This window comes from Petromyzon marinus, chromosome 85 (genome assembly GCF_048934315.1).
Source record: "Petromyzon marinus isolate PM22_M1 ecotype Great Lakes invasive population chromosome 85, UKy_Petmar_22M1.pri1.0, whole genome shotgun sequence".
In the NCBI taxonomy this organism is placed as follows: Eukaryota; Metazoa; Chordata; class Hyperoartia; order Petromyzontiformes; family Petromyzontidae; genus Petromyzon; species Petromyzon marinus.
Window position 1 is genome coordinate 5,962,014 of NC_133750.1, and position 20,322 is coordinate 5,982,335.

A 20,322-nucleotide genomic window follows, 5' to 3' on the forward strand; every position below is an offset into this window, starting at 1 on the left:
CTAAATGGCGGTTACGTCACCATGACGCTTGTGCCAGGCTATGTGCACCCTGAGGCCACGTGAAGTGTCGAACGCCCGCTGGCAAGAGGTCACGGGGCAGACCCAGGTGCCACGGGTCGACTGACTGAGATGACTGGCTGATGCACCACCTGTGCCCCCTACTGTGCCAACCTGCTGTGCTTTAGCCACCCGGCGCTCCGCTCGTAGTTATGAGCGTCGCTCCTCCGCCCTCCGTTGTTGTTGGAGGGCAACTACCTCCAACTGCCCAGTAGCGTCCTTCACGAGCCTCCTCCACAGAGGCCGATCTTGACACAGCTGGTACCAGTCATCGGCAAGTCCACTCAGCTCCACGTCCTCCTGTACCACATCACTCCAGCTCTTCTCTAGCCCGTGCCGCGCCCAGTTAGCCCCCTCAATCCGGCCGAACAAAAGCTGTTTCGGCATGCGGTGGCTGGGCATGCGGGCTACATGACCCAGCCATCGCAGCCTTCCACGCCGGAGGAGCTCACCGATGGGCCCTTGCCCAGATCTTTCAAGGATTTGTGAGCTCCTCACACAATCCAGTCTGGTTAAACCCAGGATGGATCGTAGGCAGGCCAGCCTAAATGTTTCTAACCGGCGAAGATGTTCCATTAGGGGGGTCCACGTTTCGCAAGCGTAGAGAAGGGAGGGAATGACCGTGGCCGAGAAGACCTGAAGCTTAGTGCGGAGCGACAGACCAGGTAGCTTCCACACAGCGTTACGCAACCGATGAAAAGATATTGCCGCTCGACTGATTCGGAGTGAGACCTCTGCTGTTAAACTGGAGCCAGTCATAAGCACACTGCCCAGGTATGGGAAACTCTCCACTCTCTCCACAACTGCCCCATCACCGATTGGGAGTTGTGGGGGTGGAGTGTCCGATGGTACAAAATACCCAGGCAGGTGCTTAGTTTTGGTGGGGCTGATGGTAAGGCCCCACCTCTTAGTGGCACGCTCCAGTCTCAGCAGCAGCGTCTCCAACTCCTCCTCTGAATGAGCAGCTATTACCAAATCATCAGCATACATAACGTGGTTGAGCAATAGGGAGCCATCCCTTGACCGCACCCGGGCATCGATCAGCCTCCCATTATATCTGTACCATATGGAGATTCCCCCGGTACAGCTATTGGAGGCTTCACGAACTACGTGGTCAAAATAGATGTTAAATAATGTGGGAGCCAGAGGACATCCCTGTCGCACCCCAAGGTGTACAGGGAATGGCTCTGACTCCCGGCCACGTAGTTTTACCCGGGCCCGCTCACCATCATGAAGGTCCTTAATGATCGTGAGCAGAGGGTCAGGTACTCCAAAAGCACGAAGAACAACCCAGAGCCCAGGCCTACTGATGGTATCATAGGCCTTGACCAGGTCAATAAAGCAGAGATGTAGGTCTTGTTGGAATTCCATACACCCCTGCTGTAGCAGACAGACAGAAAATATGGCATCTGTGCAGGACCGCCCTTTTCTGAAACCGCATTGGGGCTCCGCAAGCCTCTCCTCAGCGTGCCTGGCAAGGCGATGCTGAATAATCCTTGCCAGGACCTTTCCCGGCACACTGAGGAGTGAGATGCCCCTGTAGTTGTTACAGTCTGTGCGGTCCCCCTTCTTAAAAAGGGGGACCACCAGGGCATCCTTCCAATCCTGCGGAACCCGTCCAGTGGTCCAGACCGTTGTTATGATGTCATATAGGGCAGTCTGTGCACAAACGCCACCCTGCCTCAGCATTTCGCTTGGGAGATCATCTCTGCCCGCTGCCACCACAACCACCACCACTACCACCACAACCACCACAACCGCGATGAGAATTTCTCACCTGGGATTTCAGTGTACGCACGAGCGGCAACTTCCCGTTACTTCGTGACGTCGCAGCAGGTGACATGACGTCACTTGCGAGCTACGATAACACTCCCCTCCCACAATGAGCGGCTCTATAACGAATAAATTATGTTAATGAGCCCGGCCCATTTGTCAAGGGGTGGGGCGCGGGTGCTGAACCCGTCGCAACTCGCGACGGCTTGCACGGATACATTATGTTAATGAGCCGCCAGTCACTGGGCGTGGCTTTGCCCAAATAAGGATGGTACTTGAACAGATAACAGAAGTGACCCAACCAGATGATGACGTCACTAGCTTGGTACGCCTCCCCCTGGCGTTTCACGCCGATGAGGTAATGCTGAGTGGTGACGTCACAGAGCGGGGTTGGCGTTTAAGTTGATTTAGATTCATTTTCCATTGCTCCGTCCCGTGAACAGAGACCCCTTGGGTGTGTGAGCTCAGCAACAACAACGTGGACATTATTGCGTGTACACTGTGTGTGTGTGTACACTGTGTGTGTGCAGTGTGTGTGTATGCAGTGTGTGTGTGTGCAGTGTGTGTGTGTGCAGTGTGTGTGTGTGTGCAGTGTGTGTGTGTGTACACTGAGTGTGTGTACACTGAGTGTGTGTACACTGTGTATGTGTGTGTGCAGTGTGCACACTGTGTGTGTACACTGTGTGTGTGTATATTGTTGGGGGCACAATCATCTCAGTCAGTCGACCAATGGCAACTTTTCATCAATTTATTATTTTTCAACTCTTTTTTAAATTTAACTTATTATTTTATATATTGTTGTTTGTTTCCTATCTACGTGACTTTACCGAAAGAGCCAAGAATATTTATTATCATCAGCTGCGCCACGCTGTGTGGGAGCTCCCTGGCCTGTCGCTCCGCACGACGCTGCGTGGAGCCCTCTGCATGGAAGTTCTCTCAGGCTGATTGAGGCGAGCCGAGTGGAGGCGCATTGTATTTTGACTTAAAACTTTCGTGACTGCAGGAATTAATATGCTTGGCTCTTTCGGTAAAGTCGCGTAAATAAAAATAAAAAAATGTTACATTAAGTAAAAATAAAATTTCAATCGAATTGACAATTTAAATAATACAAATGAAAAAAAATTTTACTTTTGAAAATTTGTGTTTTCTATTTAAGTGAATTTTTTGCCGAAAGAACCAAGAATATGGGAGCGCATTCTCTATTTATTGCAGAGGTTCAAGGTTCAAATCCGACAGGCACATCTGGCTACCCCGCCGTTGTTGTGGTGTAAACTCACGCGGAGACGAGATTCTCTTTAAGGGCTACTGCCAGTTTAACAAAGTCGCCTGCGGAGGGAGGAGCCGGTAGGAACGTCGGGTTGCTCGGTCAATGGCCAGGGTCAACGGCACCACCACGTGGTGATGCGTTCAGCAACAATATGCCCCACTAAATTTTGATTTAAAGCTTTCGTGACTGCAGTAATTCATATTCTTAGTTTTTTCGGTAAAGTCACGTTGAAGAGAAACAACAAAAATAACAAAATATATATAAAACAATAAAAAATTCTCACGACGTTTCGACCATAACTCAAACCGTTTGAGTTATGGTCGAAACGTCGTGAGAATTTTTTATTGTTTTATATATATTTTGTCAAACCGTTTGAGTTATGGTCGAAACGTCGTGAGAATTTTTTATTGTTTTATATATATTTTGTTATTTTTGTTGTTTCTCTTCAACGTGACTTTACCGAAAAAACTAAGAATATAATGTGCCCCACTGTGAGGGCGGGCACAAGCCGGCGTGAGTTGGTGAAACGTTGAGTTTTATAAGGGGGGCACCACGGGGTGTCCAGCCCCTCCCCACCCAGCCCCTCCCCACCCAGCCCCTCCCCACCCAGCCCCTCCCCACTCAACCGTCCCACCCCTCCCACCCCCCACCCAGCCCCTCCCCACCCAGCCCCTCCCCAACCAGCCCCTCCCCACCATCCCCTCCCCACTCAGCCCCTCCCCACCCAGCCCCTCCCCACCCTCCCCACCCAGCCCCTCCCCACCCAGCCCCTCCCCAACCAGCCCCTCCCCACCATCCCCTCCCCACTCAGCCCCTCCCCACCCAGCCCCTCCCCACCCTCCCCACCCAGCCCCTCCCCACCCAGCCCCTCCCCACCCAGCCCCTCCCCACTCAACCCTCCCACCCCTCCCACCCCCCACCCAGCCCCTCCCCACCCTCCCCACCCAGCCCCTCCCCACCATCCCCTCCCCACCAGCCCCTCCCCACCCAGCCCCTCCCCTCCCTCCCCGCCCAGCCCCTCCCCTCCCCACCATCCCCTCTCCACCCAGCCCCACCCCTCCCATTTTTGTATGCACGACGGACGGACACAACAATCCCCTGTGGGCTGGTGGTGTAACCAGGAGGTCCCTACCAGTTTATTACGCACCACGCTCGCGTCCAGTATCACCGGATCGCACGCGAGGTAGACGCTTCTACACGAGGTCCCTCCCGTGGACCGTCCCGGTACTCGCTTAGCCCCTCGGCCCATCCTCACCCAAGCTCCCCACTAGCCCTACTCTTTCCTCGGCCTAGGGTCTCGGTGCCGAGCGGCGTGTCGTCCGTCCGGCGTCTTCCGTCTCCTCGAGACTCCCGTTCCCTGGACTCCCCACGACGACCCCGACCCCCCCCCCCCCCCCTGGCCCGGGGTCCCCTTTAAGTACCCCTCTCCTCTTGGTAACATGACGTCACCCTGTGACGTAATCCCGTTCTCTCCTGCCGATGCCCTCACTTCCTCCCACTACTCCTCTGCACCAGTAACATTCACCAAAATATGCGCAGCCTGTTTAACGGCAGATGCAAAACGTAGCGTTGTGTCATTCGCTACGCACGGGTCATTGCATGTTGGTGTCACGGTCAAAATTTGAGTAATTCCAAACATCCAGAAACTGCACGAATTGGGGTTGGGGGTGGGGGGACATAAGACTGTGAAGAATTAACCTCAGCGTTGTGTATAGATATATATTTTTTTTAAAGCATTTTTTAACGCGAATGAAATTTTTTTTTAGCGACCGTGTGTGCGTTGCTAGGGGCGCAATTGCACGCTTTGTCCCGCGGCGGGAGGCAAAACTAACTAAATAAATAAAGAACGACATATCGCACAAAATCGCTAATTAAACTAATGTAAAGGTTCATAATAACGGTTTTTGGGTTAGATCGCGTTTATTTATAAATGTGTCGTAACCCTCCACCACCCGACACGGCCAATCAGCAAAAAAAGTGTCACGTTGACAAAAGACAAATAATTTACTACTTTAGCCCACCGGTGTGTTGAAGAGTGAATCCACATTTACAGTGGGCTAAAGTAGTGAATTATTTGTCTTTTGTTAACGTGACACTTTTTTTGCTGATTGGCCGTGTCGGGTGGTGGAGGGTTACGACACATTTATAAATAAACGCGATCTAACCCAAAAAAAACCTTTATTATGAATAATATTGGTCGCGAAAGCCTACGTGTTAAACAAATGTAAAGGTGATGGACATGAAAAAGGAAGTGCTTGCCAACCGCGGGGCTTACGGCGTGGTACCTGGCAAAAAATGTTTTACGTAAACCCCACCATTAGAGAGACAAATCCCTCGCAAGCGCTTGAACACAGACAAAAAAAATGACACATATATAAACACCCAGCTCTGTCATTCTGTCATTCTGTGAATGTGATTAACGCCACACGGATTGGTTGAAGTGCGTCACGTGATCGCGAGCAAGCAGCCAACCAGAGGTGCGCCCCTCCCAAACATGTACGCCCCCGGATTGGTTGAAGTGTGTCACGTGACCGCGAGCAAGAGACGGGTGAGTGAGAGTGAGGCAGAGCCGTGCTCCGTCCACTGCTGCCCTGAGGGAGAGCCGTGCTCTCTCCGCTGCTGCCCTGAGGGAGCCCCGTGCTCTCCACTGATGGCTACCTCAGGCTCGCGCTCCCGGGGTGCGCTCCGTCGCTTTAAGATCTTTCTCTGTTCATATTTTGTTTGTTGCGGTTGCACCCGACTCAAGAGCCGCGTGGCTCACAGGGCTCTACCTCATCAATGAAACTTGAAGCTTGAAACCTAAGACCCCCTTAAGAGCTTCCAAATAATCCCAACAGTTCTTTCACTGATTAGTAAGTCATAGCTCTTAGAAGCGAATGCAAATATCACAACTAAAGTTTAAATACATTTTCATTCATTCACGTCCAAAAAGAAATGTAGAGTGAAAGTGAAAGCGGCGTAAAGCCGCTCTTTTTCGACTTCTTGAAAGTTCTCAAGGACAGCAAAGCCGTTCGCGTTGTTTTCAAGTTGTTTTAATCGTAATTCACGATCACACGTACATCCGATAGTGTCTCAAGACATTAAGTTAATAAGTAGTTGAAAGTGAGCTCTTTACAAATTAAATCTGACAAACAATGCACACAGTTCTAATTACATCAGTACTGTAGGTTTTTTTGGTGCTTAAATCCACTGCTGGATTAAGGCTCACCGCACGATGTGCGAGTGGATCCTAACGATTTACTTGACCAGCCTGTAGGGGGCGCTACAGGCTGTGGTTGTTGGAAGGAAGCCGCAGGTTGTGGTTGTTGGGGGGTGCCATAGGCGTCCCCCCTTATTGGTGCACAGCGCCTCAAGAGCAGCCGGGCTTGCTTCAACCGATGGTTACGAACATCCAGACGTTAATCAGCAAAGGGGCATTTCTAGTGCTAGTTAGACAAAATCTACGTCAACACGTAATACAAAATTATAATTCGTGTTGTAGAGAATGTATCTCCTCTACGTGTAACTTTTGAGTGGTATGCCTTGTGACTGATGAATGATCCGAGTGTGCTCCCTATTGCAAAGACAATGAGTTGCTCCAGAGGCAGACGCTTCCTGCAAACACAAAAATACCCTTTGACCTGTATCACAAGAACAACGGGTCTCACCTGAGTTATCTGTACAGTATACTCTTTGGTTCTATTCGGTAAAGTCACGTAGGTAAAAAATAAAACAACAAAAATCACGACGTTTCGGCCACAACACAAGCGGCCTTCATCAGGTGAAGGGACCAGGCTGTCTGGAGGACAGCGCTGGAGTGAAACACAGCCAAGCTCAGACCGCGACCTTTAAGCTGTGTGAGAGTAATTAAGGTGCCTTGACAAAGGAATTTAGCATAAAAATTTTGCATTTTAATAGGCGGACTTAGCATGATGAAAGGTAGGGAGGGGGTCGACCTGTGCAGGCTGGCGAGGTGGCACGGCAGTGTCCACATGCTGGTGGTGTGAAAAGGGGATTTTAAGCTGCGAAAGTTTGGGGTACCACTACTTGAAAAATATACTGTACCATTGAAAAATTAGTTTAATGTTTGGTTCGATTTAGAACATCTTTCCGATGGTTGCTTAATTTGAAACCATCTTCTCGGTTGAAATTGTGTCTGTGTTTGTCTAGAATTATCTGTACAGGTTACTTCCAAAACACACACTTTGTCCTAACATCACTTATTCAATGTTTGACCCTCATAGACAAAATGTTACATGCACGCACACAATCAGACAAGCATTCATTCTAAATTATTGACAGTTATTTTAACAACATTTTATTACGGCACTGAAATATGCTGTATCAGGTTACATCGTATTAAATATGCACCGTCTGCTTAACAGTGTATGTACAACAAACTATTGTGTCATTCAAAACGAGTAGGCCATTGCATGCTGGTGTCTGGGTCAAAATTGATCAAATTCTAAACATTACCTACAAACTCCACAACTGAGATGCCACATCAAACATCGCCCCCTACTGACAGGCTCTTGTCCACATGCAGGCCGGTGCAGGGCCACCACCTTGTGCCACACAGGGGCAGCTGCTACTTGGGGATGCTCTTCACGTGTTTGAGACGAGATACGATGCAAAACTCCAAATTGCCGAGGCGATTAAGCAAGCACCATTTAAATGCAATTATTAGAACATAGTGAACGCTTGGGAGCTTATTGGCTCTCGCTCCTGGTTAGAGATCTACCCAACCCACGGGTCCACAAAGACTGGCCGCTCTTACCCTGCAGGTTGCACCTAGGGATTGAGTGTTCAACTTCACATTCTTGTCATTAAAGGCCTGTGACAAAGGTGCATCTATTGGAGCGACATCGTCTCTGGCTTACACATCTACCGGGTCTCCATTTGACTTTCTATTGTCTCGAAGGAAGTCCACCCACACCTCCACTTCCACAAACTGCTGGGAGTTGCCTCGCTCTGCCTCATAGTCAGAATTCTCCTCCTGCTTCACGTTGCCTCCATCGATGTGAAGGTCCGACTTTGGAGTTGAATCTTCATCTTCATATTTTACCTTCACTTCTTCGCTCTTCACCATCACTTCTTCACATTTCACCTCTTCATATTTCACCTTGATACCTTTAAAAGTGTTCAAGCTGGGATTTTCTTCCGGTTCTTGTTTGATGAGGGATGGGCTCATTGCGGCACTTTGACTTTCACAAGCTGATTTCAGACTCCACTCCTGGTGAATCTTTTCATGCTTTTGAGTTCTCTGGTGTCTTTTAAGATGTGGTGACCGTGCAAACGCCTTTCCACACACACTGCAACTGAAGGGTTTCTCTCCCGTGTGTGTTCTCTGGTGAATTACAAGAGCAGATGACTGTACAAACGCCTTCCCACACACACTGCACTTGAAGGGTTTCTCTCCTGTGTGTGTTCTCTGGTGTCTTACAAGAGCAGATGAAAGTGCAAACGCCTTCCCACACACACTGCACTTGAAGGGTTTCTCTCCTGTGTGTGTTCTCTGGTGTTTTTTAAAAGCAGATGACCATGCAAATCCCTTCCCACACACACTGCACTTTAAGGGTTTCTCTCCTGTGTGAGTTCTCTGGTGCTGTGTAAAAATTCCAATGTGATCCGTGCTGTATGCACACCGGTCGCATTGATGCCTTGTGGTACTGAGCTGCGCCAAGTGCCTTTGCTCCATCAGACAAATTCTGCAGAGGAAGCGACAGAAGAAGCGACAACTGCAGACAGAAAAAAAGAATATCCACACCATCTACACGTCAGTATCGATGCACAGAGGAATGCATAAATACACAGTCACACGTGACTAACATGTCTATACTTAGATTTAAAGCTTTCGTGACTGCAGGGATTCATATTCTTGGTTGTTTCGGTAAAGTCACGTAGAAGGGAAACAATTGTTTCCCTTCTACGTGTCCAGAGTGAACACCACCACGCGTCCAGAGTGAACACCGCCACGCGTCCAGAGTGAACACCGCCACGCGTTTAGAGTGAACACCGCCACGCGTCTAGAGTGAACACCGCCACGCGTCCAGAGTGAACACCGCCACGCGTCTAGAGTGAACACCACCACGCGTCTAGAGTGAATACCACCACGCGTCCAGAGTGAACACCGCCACGCATCTAGAGTGAACACCGCCACGCATCTAGAGTGAACACCACCACACATCTAGAGTGAACACCGCCACGCGTCTAGAGTGAACACCGCCACGCGTCTAGAGTGAACACCACCACACGTCTAGAGTGAACACCGCCACGAGTCTAGAGTGAACACCGCCACGCGTCTAGAGTGAACACCGCCACGTGTCCAGAGTGAACACCGCCACGCGTCCAGAGTGAACACCGCCACGCGTCTAGAGTGAATACCACCACGCGTCTAGAGTGAACACCGCCACGCGTCTAGAGTGAACACCTCGTTGTTGTGGGCAGGTCGCTTCTGAAAACAAGAGCGGTATAGCAGCTCAACGCGGGCTTGGCCTGGTAAAAAAAGTTAAATAAAAACTGTGTGAATATTTAAAATAAAACAAAGTTACAAAGTGGCCAGCCGTGTGAAGAGAAATTCAACTTTAAGCAAGAGAATTGAAGTGAATGCGATCAGGCGAGGGCAGGAGGCAAAGCCCCGCGTTGTAAAGTTCCAACCTGGACATCGCTTCCATGCTCGCTGCTACTCAGTTGACATCCCTACGAGAGAGAGAGAGCGAGGCTCTACCTCGGTAAACAACAACCACCACCGTTTTGTATTTACAAGAGGTGGTCCTTTTTTGAGGTGCCGTTTTGTATGTGTAAGATGTGCGTGTTTAAGCTGCCGCTCTCGCTCTGGCCCCTCCCCCCCTTCAACTTTATTTCCTATTTAAGCTTCTGTTCATCCCTCCGACCCCCCCAGCCCCTCTCTCTCTCTCTGCCTCCCTGTCCGTCTTTCCTCCCTCCTTACCTCTTGGTGGACTTGTATATGTATTTCTACTGACCGTGTACCTCGTATTTTTCATTCTATCTATGCTGGTATGTGCTATCCAAAGATTGAACACGAAATTTAACACTCCTCTGAAATTCGTGGTCCGCCAGGAAGTGTCTAACTGTGCTGTTGGCCTGACTGGATGTGCTTCACATAATGTTTTTTCAGGTTTGTTGAATTCTCGTCTCTCATCTTTTTGTTGTATTTACCTCCGTGATTTGTTCTTGACACCTGATGAAGATCGCTTGCGTTGTGATCGAAACGTCGTGATTGTTTTTTTTATATATAATTTTTCTTGTATTTGTACATACGTGACTTTACCGAAACAAACAAGAGTAATTTTATGCAGTCACGAAAGCTTTAATACTTTATTAACAACCACCACCACAACCACCACAACAACAACCACTACCACCACAACAACCACTACCACCACAACCACTACCACCACTACCACCACAACCACAACCAACAACAACAACAACCGCCATTCGCCACTAAGTGGCGGTTACGTCACCATGACGCTTGTGCCAGGCTATGTGCACCCTGAGGCCACGTGAAGTGTCGAACGCCCGCTGGCAAGAGGTCACGGGGCAGACCCAGGTGCCACGGGTCGACTGACTGAGATGACTGGCTGATGCACCACCTGTGCCCCCTACTGTGCCAACCTGCTGTGCTTTAGCCACCCGGCGCTCCGCTCGTAGTTATGAGCGTCGCTCCTCCGCCCTCCGTTGTTGTTGGAGGGCGACTACCTCCAACTGCCCAGTAGCGTCCTTCACGAGCCTCCTCCACAGAGGCCGATCTTGACACAGCTGGTACCAGTCATCGGCAAGTCCACTCAGCTCCACGTCCTCCTGTACCACATCACTCCAGCTCTTCTCTAGCCCGTGCCGCGCCCAGTTAGCCCCCTCAATCCGGCCGAACAAAAGCTGTTTCGGCATGCGGTGGCTGGGCATGCGGGCTACATGACCCAGCCATCGCAGCCTTCCACGCCGGAGGAGCTCACCGATGGGCCCTTGCCCAGATCTTTCAAGGATTTGTGAGCTCCTCACACAATCCAGTCTGGTTAAACCCAGGATGGATCGTAGGCAGGCCAGCCTAAATGTTTCTAACCGGCGAAGATGTTCCATTAGGGGGGTCCACGTTTCGCAAGCGTAGAGAAGGGAGGGAATGACCGTGGCCGAGAAGACCTGAAGCTTAGTGCGGAGCGACAGACCAGGTAGCTTCCACACAGCGTTACGCAACCGATGAAAAGATATTGCCGCTCGACTGATTCGGAGTGAGACCTCTGCTGTTAAACTGGAGCCAGTCATAAGCACACTGCCCAGGTATGGGAAACTCTCCACTCTCTCCACAACTGCCCCATCACCGATTGGGAGTTGTGGGGGTGGAGTGTCCGATGGTACAAAATACCCAGGCAGGTGCTTAGTTTTGGTGGGGCTGATGGTAAGGCCCCACCTCTTAGTGGCACGCTCCAGTCTCAGCAGCAGCGTCTCCAACTCCTCCTCTGAATGAGCAGCTATTACCAAATCATCAGCATACATAACGTGGTTGAGCAATAGGGAGCCATCCCTTGACCGCACCCGGGCATCGATCAGCCTCCCATTATATCTGTACCATATGGAGATTCCCCCGGTACAGCTATTGGAGGCTTCACGAACTACGTGGTCAAAATAGATGTTAAATAATGTGGGAGCCAGAGGACATCCCTGTCGCACCCCAAGGTGTACAGGGAATGGCTCTGACTCCCGGCCACGTAGTTTTACCCGGGCCCGCTCACCATCATGAAGGTCCTTAATGATCGTGAGCAGAGGGTCAGGTACTCCAAAAGCACGAAGAACAACCCAGAGCCCAGGCCTACTGATGGTATCATAGGCCTTGACCAGGTCAATAAAGCAGAGATGTAGGTCTTGTTGGAATTCCATACACCCCTGCTGTAGCAGACAGACAGAAAATATGGCATCTGTGCAGGACCGCCCTTTCCTGAAACCGCATTGGGGCTCCGCAAGCCTCTCCTCAGCGTGCCTGGCAAGGCGATGCTGAATAATCCTTGCCAGGACCTTTCCCGGCACACTGAGGAGTGAGATGCCCCTGTAGTTGTTACAGTCTGTGCGGTCCCCCTTCTTAAAAAGGGGGACCACCAGGGCATCCTTCCAATCCTGCGGAACCCGTCCAGTGGTCCAGACCGTTGTTATGATGTCATATAGGGCAGTCTGTGCACAAACGCCACCCTCCCTCAGCATTTCGCTTGGGAGATCATCTCTGCCCGCTGCCACCACAACCACCACCACTACCACCACAACCACCACAACCGCGATGAGAATTTCTCACCTGGGATTTCAGTGTACGCACGAGCGGCAACTTCCCGTTACTTCGTGACGTCGCAGCAGGTGACATGACGTCACTTGCGAGCTACGATAACACTCCCCTCCCACAATGAGCGGCTCTATAACGAATAAATTATGTTAATAAGACCGACCCATTTGTCAAGGGGTGGGGCGCGGGTGCTGAACCCGTCGCAACTCGCGACGGCTTGCACGGATACATTATGTTAATGAGCCGCCAGTCACTGGGCGTGGCTTTGCCCAAATAAGGATGGTACTTGAACAGATAACGGAAGTGACCCAACCAGAGGTGACGTCACTATCTTGGTACGCCTCCCCCTGGTGTTTCACGCCGATGAGGTAATGCTGAGTGGTGACGTCACAGAGCGGGGTTGGCGTTTAAGTTGATTTAGATTCATTTTCCATTGCTCCGTCCCGTGAACAGAGACCCCTTGGGTGTGTGAGCTCAGCAACAACAACGTGGACATTATTGCGTGTACACTGTGTGTGTGTGTACACTGTGTGTGTGTGTGTACACTGTGTGTGTGTACACTGTGTGTGTGTGTGCAGTGTGTGTACACTGAGTGTGTGTACACTGAGTGTGTGTACACTGTGTATGTGTGTGTGCAGTGTGCACACTGTGTGTGTACACTGTGTGTGTGTATATTGTGGGGGGCACAATCATCTCAGTCAGTCGACCAATGGCAACGTTTCATCAATTTATTATTTTTCAACTTTTTTTTAAAATTTAACTTATTATTTTATATATTGTTGTTCGTTTCCTATCTACGTGACTTTACCGAAAGAACCAAGAATATGTATTATCATCAGCTGCGCCACGCTGTGTGGGAGCTCCCTGGCCTGTCGCTCCGCACGAAGCTGCGTGGAGCCCTCTGCATGGAAGTTCTCTCAGGCTGATTGAGGCGAGCCGAGTGGAGGCGCATCGTATTTTGACTTAAAACTTTCGTGACTGCAGGAATTAATATGCTTGGTTCTTTCGGTAAAGTCGCGTAAATAAAAATAAAAAAATGTTACATTAAGTAAAAAAAAAATTTCAATCGAATTGACAATTTAAATAATACAAATGAAATAAAATTTTACTTTTGAAAATTTTTGTTTTCTATTTAAGTTAATTTTGCCGAAAGAACCAAGAATATGGTAGCGCATTCTCTATTTATTGCAGAGGTTCAAGGTTCAAATCCGACAGGCACATCTGGCTACCCCGCCGTTGTTGTGGTGTAAACTCACGCGGAGACGAGATTCTCTTTAAGGGCTACTGCCAGTTTAACAAAGTCGCCTGCGGAGGGAGGAGCCGGTAGGAACGTCGGGTTGCTCGGTCAATGGCCAGGGTCAACGGCACCACCACGTGGTGATGCGTTCAGCAACAATATGCCCCACTAAATTTTGATTTAAAGCTTTCGTGACTGCAGTAATTCACATTCTTAGTTTTTTCGGTAAAGTCACGTTGAAGAGAAACAACAAAAATAACAAAATATATATAAAACAATAAAAAAAAATTCTCACGACGTTTCGACCATAACTCAAACCGTTTGAGTTATGGTCGAAACGTCGTGAGAATTTTTTATTGTTTTATATATATTTTGTTGTTTCTCTTCAACGTGACTTTACCGAAAAAACTAAGAATATAATATGCCCCACTGTGAGGGCGGGCACAAGCCGGCGTGAGTTGGTGAAACGTTGAGTTTTATAAGGGGGGCACCACGGGGTGACCAGCCCCTCCCCACCCAGCCCCTCCCCACCCTCCCACCCCCCACCCAGCCCCTCCCCACCCAGCCCCACCCAGCCCCTCCCCACCCAGCCCCTCCCCACCATCCCCTCCCCTCCCCTCCCCACCCAGCCCCTCCCCTCCCTCCCCGCCCAGCCCCTCCCCTCCCCACCATCCCCTCTCCACCCAGCCCCACCCCTCCCATTTTTGTATGCACGACGGACGGACACAACAATCCCCTGTGGGCTGGTGGTGTAACCAGGAGGTCCCTACCAGTTTATTACGCACCACGCTCGCGTCCAGTATCACCGGATCGCACGCGAGGTAGACGCTTCTACACGAGGTCCCTCCCGTGGACCGTCCCGGTACTCGCTTAGCCCCTCGGCCCATCCTCACCCAAGCTCCCCACTAGCCCTACTCTTTCCTCGGCCTAGGGTCTCGGTGCCGAGCGGCGTGTCGTCCGTCCGGCGTCTTCCGTCTCCTCGAGACTCCCGTTCCCTGGACTCCCCACGACGACCCCGACCCCCCCCCCCCCCCCCCCTGGCCCGGGGTCCCCTTTAAGTACCCCTCTCCTCTTGGTAACATGACGTCACCCTGTGACGTAATCCCCTTCTCTCCTGCCGATGCCCTCACTTCCTCCCACTACTCCTCTGCACCAGTAACATTCACCAAAATATGCGCAGCCTGTTTAACGGCAGATGCAAAACGTAGCGTTGTGTCATTCGCTACGCACGGGTCATTGCATGTTGGTGTCACGGTCAAAATTTGAGTAATTCCAAACATGCAGAAACTGCACGAATTGGGGTGGGGGGTAGGGGGACATAAGACTGTGAAGAATTAACCTCAGCGTTGTGTATAGATATATATATATTTTTTAAAGCATTTTTTAACGCGAATGAAATTTTTTTTAGCGACCGTGTGTGCGTTGCTAGGGGCGCAATTGCGCGCTTTGTCCCGCGGCGGGAGGCAAAACTAATTAAATAAATAAAGAACGACATATCGCGCAAAATCGCTAATTAAACTAATGTAAAGGTTCATAATAACGGTTTTTGGGTTAGATCGCGTTTATTTATAAATGTGTCGTAACCCTCCACCACCCGACACGGCCAATCAGCAAAAAAAGTGTCACGTTGACAAAAGACAAATAATTCACTACTTTAGCCCACCGGTGTGTTGAAGAGTGAATCCACATTTACAGTGGGCTAAAGTAGTGAATTATTTGTCTTTTGTTAACGTGACACTTTTTTTGCTGATTGGCCGTGTCGGGTGGTGGAGGGTTACGACACATTTATAAATAAACGCGATCTAACCCAAAAACCGTTATTATGAATAATATTGGTCGCGAAAGCCTACGTGTTAAACTCATGTAAAGGTGATGGACATGAAAAAGGAAGTGCTTGCCAACCGTGGGGCTTACGGCGTGGTACCTGGCAAAAAATGTTTTACGTAAACCCCACCATTAGAGAGACAAATCCCTCGCAAGCGCTTGAACACAGACAAAAAAAATGACACATATATAAACACCCAGCTCTGTCATTCTGTCATTCTGTGAATGTGATTAACGCCACACGGATTGGTTGAAGTGCGTCACGTGATCGCGAGCAAGCAGCCAACCAGAGGTGCGCCCCTCCCAAACATGTACGCCCCCGGATTGGTTGAAGTGTGTCACGTGACCGCGAGCAAGAGACGGGTGAGTGAGAGTGAGGCAGAGCCGTGCTCTCTCCACTGCTGCCCTGAGGGAGAGCCATGCTCCGTCCACTGCTGCCCTGAGGGAGAGCCGTGCTCTCTCCGCTGCTGCCCTGAGGGAGCTCCGTGCTCTCCACTGATGGCTACCTCAGGCTCGCGCTCCCGGGGTGCGCTCCGTCGCTTTAAGATCTTTCTCTGTTCATATTTTGTTTGTTGCGGTTGCACCCGACTCAAGAGCCGCGTGGCTCACAGGGCTCTACCTCATCAATGAAACTTGAAGCTTGAAACCTAAGACCCCCTTAAGAGCTTCCAAATAATCCCAACAGTTCTTTCACTGAATAGTAAGTCATAGCTCTTAGAAGCGAATGCAAATATCACAACTAAAGTTTAAATACATTTTCATTCGTTCACGTCCAAAAAGAAATGTAGAGTGAAAGTGAAAGCGGCGTAAAGCCGCTCTTTTTCGACTTCTTGAAAGTCCTCAAGGACAGCAAAGCCGTTCGCGTTGTTTTAAAGTTGTTTTAATCGTAATTCACGATCACACGTACATCCGATAGTGTCTCAAGACATTAAGTTAATAAGTAGTTGAAAGTGAGCTCTTTACAAATTAAATCTGACAAACAATGCACACAGTTCTAATTACATCAGTACTGTAGGTTTTTTTTGGTGCTTAAATCCACTGCTGGATTAAGGCTCACCGCACGATGTGCGAGTGGATCCTAACGATTTACTTGACCAGCCTGTAGGGGGCGCTACAGGCTGTGGTTGTTGGGGGGTGCCGCAGGTTGTGGTTGTTGGAGGAAGCCGCAGGCTGTGGTTGTTGGGGGGTGCCATAGGCGTCCCCCCTTATTGGTGCACAGCGCCTCAAGAGCAGCCGGGCTTGCTTCAACCGATGGTTACGAACATCCAGACGTTAATCAGCAAAGGGGCATTTCTAGTCCTAGTTAGACAAAATCTACGTCAACACGTAATACAAAATTATAATTCGTGTTGTAGAGAATGTATCTCCTCTACGTGTAACTTTTGAGTGGTATGCCCTGTGACTGATGAATGATCCGAGTGTGCTCCCTATTGCAAAGACAATGAGTTGCTCCAGAGGCAGACGCTTCCTGCAAACACAAAAATACCCTTTGACCTGTATCACAAGAACAACGGGTCTCACCTGAGTTATCTGTACAGTATACTCTTTGGTTCTATTCGGTAAAGTCACGTAGGTAAAAAATAAAAGAACAAAAATCACGACGTTTCGGCCACAACACAAGCGGCCTTCATCAGGTGAAGGGACCAGGCTGTCTGGAGGACAGCGCTGGAGTGAAACACAGCCAAGCTCAGACCGCGACCTTTAAGCTGTGTGAGAGTAATTAAGGTGCCTTGACAAAGGAATTTAGCATAAAAATTTTGCATTTTAATAGGCGGACTTAGCATGATGAAAGGTAGGGAGGGGGTCGACCTGTGCAGGCTGGCGAGGTGGCACGGCAGTGTCCACATGCTGGTGGTGTGAAAAGGGGATTTTAAGCTGCGAAAGTTTGGGGTACCACTACTTGAAAAATATACTGTACCATTGAAAAATTAGTTTAATGTTTGGTTCGATTTAGAACATCTTTCCAATGGTTGCTTAATTTGAAACCATCTTCTCGGTTGAAATTGTGTCTGTGTTTGTCTAGAATTATCTGTACAGGTTACTTCCAAAACACACACTTTGTCCTAACATCACTTATTCAATGTTTGACCCTCATAGACAAAATGTTACATGCACGCACACAATCAGACAAGTATTCATTCTAAATTATTGCCAGTTATTTTAACAACATTTTATTACGGCACTGAAATATGCTGTATCAGGTTACATCGTATTAAATATGCACCGTCTGCTTAACAGTGTATGTACAACATACTCTTGTGTCATTCAAAACGAGTAGGCCATTGCATGATGGCGTCTGGGTCAAAATTGATCAAATTCTAAACATTACCTACAAACTCCACAACTAAGACGCCACATCAAACATCGCCCCCTACTGACAGGCTCTTGTCCACATGCAGGCCGGTGCAGGGCCACCACCTTGTGCCACACAGGGGCAGCTGCTACTTGGGGATGCTCTTCACGTGTTTGAGACGAGATCCGATACAAAACTCCAAATTGTCAAGGCGATTAAGCAAGCACCATTTAAATGCAATTATTAGAACAGTGAACGCTTGGGAGCTTATTGGCTCTCGCTCCTGGTTAGAGATCTATGCAAACCACAGGTCCACAAAGACTGGCTGCTCTACCCTGCAGGTTGCACCTAGGAACTGAGTGTTCAACTTCACATTCTTGTCATTAAAGGCCTGTGACAAAGGTGCATCTATTGGAGAGACATCGTCTCAGGCTTACACATCTACCGGGTCTCCATTTGACTTTGTATTGTCTCGGAGGAAGTCCACCCACACCTCCACTTCCACAAACTGCTGGGAGTTGCCTCGCTCTGCCTCATAGTCAGAATTCTCCTCCTGCTTCACGTTGCCTCCATCGATGTGAAGGTCCCCTTTTGGAGTTGAATCATCTTCATATTTTACCCTCACTTCTTCGCTCTTCACCATCACTTCTTCACATTTCACCTTCACCTCTTCATATTTCACCTTGATACCTTTAAAAGTGTTCAAGCTGGGATTTTCTTCCGGTTCTTGTTTTATCAGGGATGGGCTCATTGCGGCACTTTGACTTTCACAAGCTGATTTCAGACTCCACTCCTGGTGGATCTTTTCATGCTTTTGAGTTCTCTGGTGTCTTTTAAGATGTGGTGACCGTGCAAACGCCTTCCCACACACACTGCAACTGAAGGGTTTCTCTCCTGTGTGTGTTCTCTGGTGTCTTACAAGAGCAGATGAAAGTGCAAACGCATTCCCACACACACTGCACTTGAAGGGTTTCTCTCCCGTGTGTGTTCTCTGGTGTTTTTTAAAAGCAGATGACCATGCAAATTCCTTCCCACACACACTGCACTTGAAGGGTTTCTCTCCTGAGTGTGTTCTCTGGTGTTCTACAAGAGTAGATGAACATGTAAACGCCTTCCCACACACACTGCACTTGAAGGGTTTCTCTCCTGTGTGAGTTCTCTGGTGCCGTGTAAAATGTCCAGTATTATCCGTGCTGTATGCACACCGGTCACATTGTTGCCTTATGGTACCGAGCTGCGCCGAGTGCCTTTGCTCCATCAGACAAATTGTGCAGAGGAAGCGACAGAGGAAGTGACAGCTGCAGACAGAAAAAAGAATATCCACACCATCTACACGTCAGTATCGATGCACAGAGGAATGCATAAATACACAGTAACACATGACTAACATGTCTATACTTATTAATATATTCATGATATAGTGAAAAAGTTTCTCAAATTCATCAGATGGGCTGTTATGGCACACAATGAGAGGGTGAATGGTCATAAATATGCCTGGAAGCCCTAGTATCTTCAAAATGAATGTTAACCCAAAACTCCGAGCACACAATTTCGGCTGTCTGGATACAAAATAAATATTAATTAAAGCTAAATTCAGCTGACATAGCAAAGGGTGTTGAAAATAAAACTATTTGTTTTATGCAGAAATGCATAAATGAATGTTCAATCGTAACTTAGAGGTGTGAAGCCAGCCAGGCTCACGATGTCCATGCATGCTGGGGATGAACAGATCTCACTTCAGCTGCATGTGTGTGCTGTGTTGACTGTTTCCATTCTTACAAAGAGTTCCAGAGGAAAACAAAAACAAACTATTGTTGTGATATAACCTCCGTGTTCAACAGAGTTAACAGACTTTAGTGAAAACACAATATTGACACTGTCACACACTGGGATGGTTCACAGGTGGTGGTGTGTCCAGACCCATGCCTGGCCACCTTCATCCGCTCAGTATTAATGCTTCCTCACTCCACCAAGTAATTAATTGAGGATCAATCAACATCGCCGAGGCTGCCTGTCTCTCTCTCTCTCCCCGTGGTGAGATGTTAACAACCTCTACTGGCATACAGGAAGTCGTGGGTTCGATCCCGATCCTGACGCCTGCTGGATATTTGGAGTTTGCGTGTCTCTCTCTCTCTCCCCGTGGTCGCGTGGATTTCCCTCCGGATCCCCCGCTTGTCCCCACTCCAAATGCAGAGTGAACACTGCCACGCGTCTAGAGTGAACACCGCCACGCATCTAGATTGAACACCGTGTTGTATATGTGGGTGTGTGAAAATTGATGAAAAATTCTGAAAATTAAATGAAATTTAAAATTTGCATAATGAATCAGAAATTATGTTAATGTATATAATTATGCGTATAAATTATGCTCATTCGAGAGGTAATCGTATTAGTTTATACGAGTGGGTGTGGTTATGTTAATGAATCAGAAATTATGTTAATGTATATAATTATGCGTATAAATTATGCTCATTCGAGAGGTAATCGTATTAGTTTATACGAGTGGGTGTGGTTATGTTAATGAAAGCCTTTACGATAATGAGGCCCCGCCTCGTTGACGAGGTGGGGTTATCAATCGGGATAATGCAATCAATCGTATGCAGTTA

At 48.8% G+C, this 20,322-nt stretch overlaps 2 protein-coding genes across 8 annotated transcripts in view; both read right to left on the bottom strand.

Moving 5' to 3' along the window:
• Window positions 1–1,940, bottom strand: part of LOC142907920 (uncharacterized) — a 145,547-nt gene extending 143,607 nt beyond the window's left edge. Inside the window, exon 1 of one of the 3 annotated variants that reach the window (XM_076057891.1) lies at window positions 1,835–1,940. In XM_076057891.1, the coding sequence (XP_075914006.1) occupies window positions 1,835–1,900 (66 nt within the window). In that variant the 5' untranslated portion in view covers window positions 1,901–1,940. The remainder of the gene's footprint in view (window positions 1–1,834) is intronic. The other 2 variants (XM_076057890.1, XM_076057889.1) reach the window with 2 other exon arrangements.
• Window positions 1,941–7,378: 5,438 nt separating this feature from the next.
• Window positions 7,379–12,619, bottom strand: LOC142907918 (uncharacterized). 5 transcript variants are annotated; one of them, XM_076057883.1, is made up of 4 exons: window positions 12,378–12,494; window positions 9,734–9,775; window positions 9,507–9,571; window positions 7,379–8,784 (listed from the first exon to the last, which is right to left on the bottom strand). In XM_076057883.1, exons 1-4 carry the CDS (start codon window positions 12,441–12,443, stop codon window positions 7,953–7,955), a joined length of 1,005 nt encoding a protein of 334 aa, XP_075913998.1. In that variant the 5' UTR covers window positions 12,444–12,494; the 3' UTR covers window positions 7,379–7,952. The 5 variants fall into 5 exon arrangements, 4 of the variants coding, with proteins under 4 accessions (XP_075913998.1, XP_075913997.1, XP_075913999.1 ...); XM_076057882.1 differs by having other exon boundaries at window positions 7,379–8,814; XM_076057884.1 differs by lacking the exon at window positions 9,734–9,775 and having other exon boundaries at window positions 7,379–8,814; window positions 12,378–12,493.
• Window positions 12,620–20,322: the final 7,703 nt, after the last annotated feature.

Bases quoted from the DNA above. Each gene is read 5' to 3' on its own strand.
- LOC142907918 (XM_076057882.1), bottom strand. From the start codon at position 12,443: ATGTCACCTGCTGCGACGTCACGAAGTAACGGGAAGTTGCCGCTCGTG. The intron at 9,572-9,733 runs GTTGGAACTTTA...TTTTTTTACCAG, and splicing joins AGCATGGAAGCGATGTCCAG to GCCAAGCCCGCGTTGAGCTG. The intron at 8,815-9,506 runs GTGTTCACTCTA...TTCTGTCTGCAG, and splicing joins GACCTGCCCACAACAACGAG to TTGTCGCTTCTTCTGTCGCT.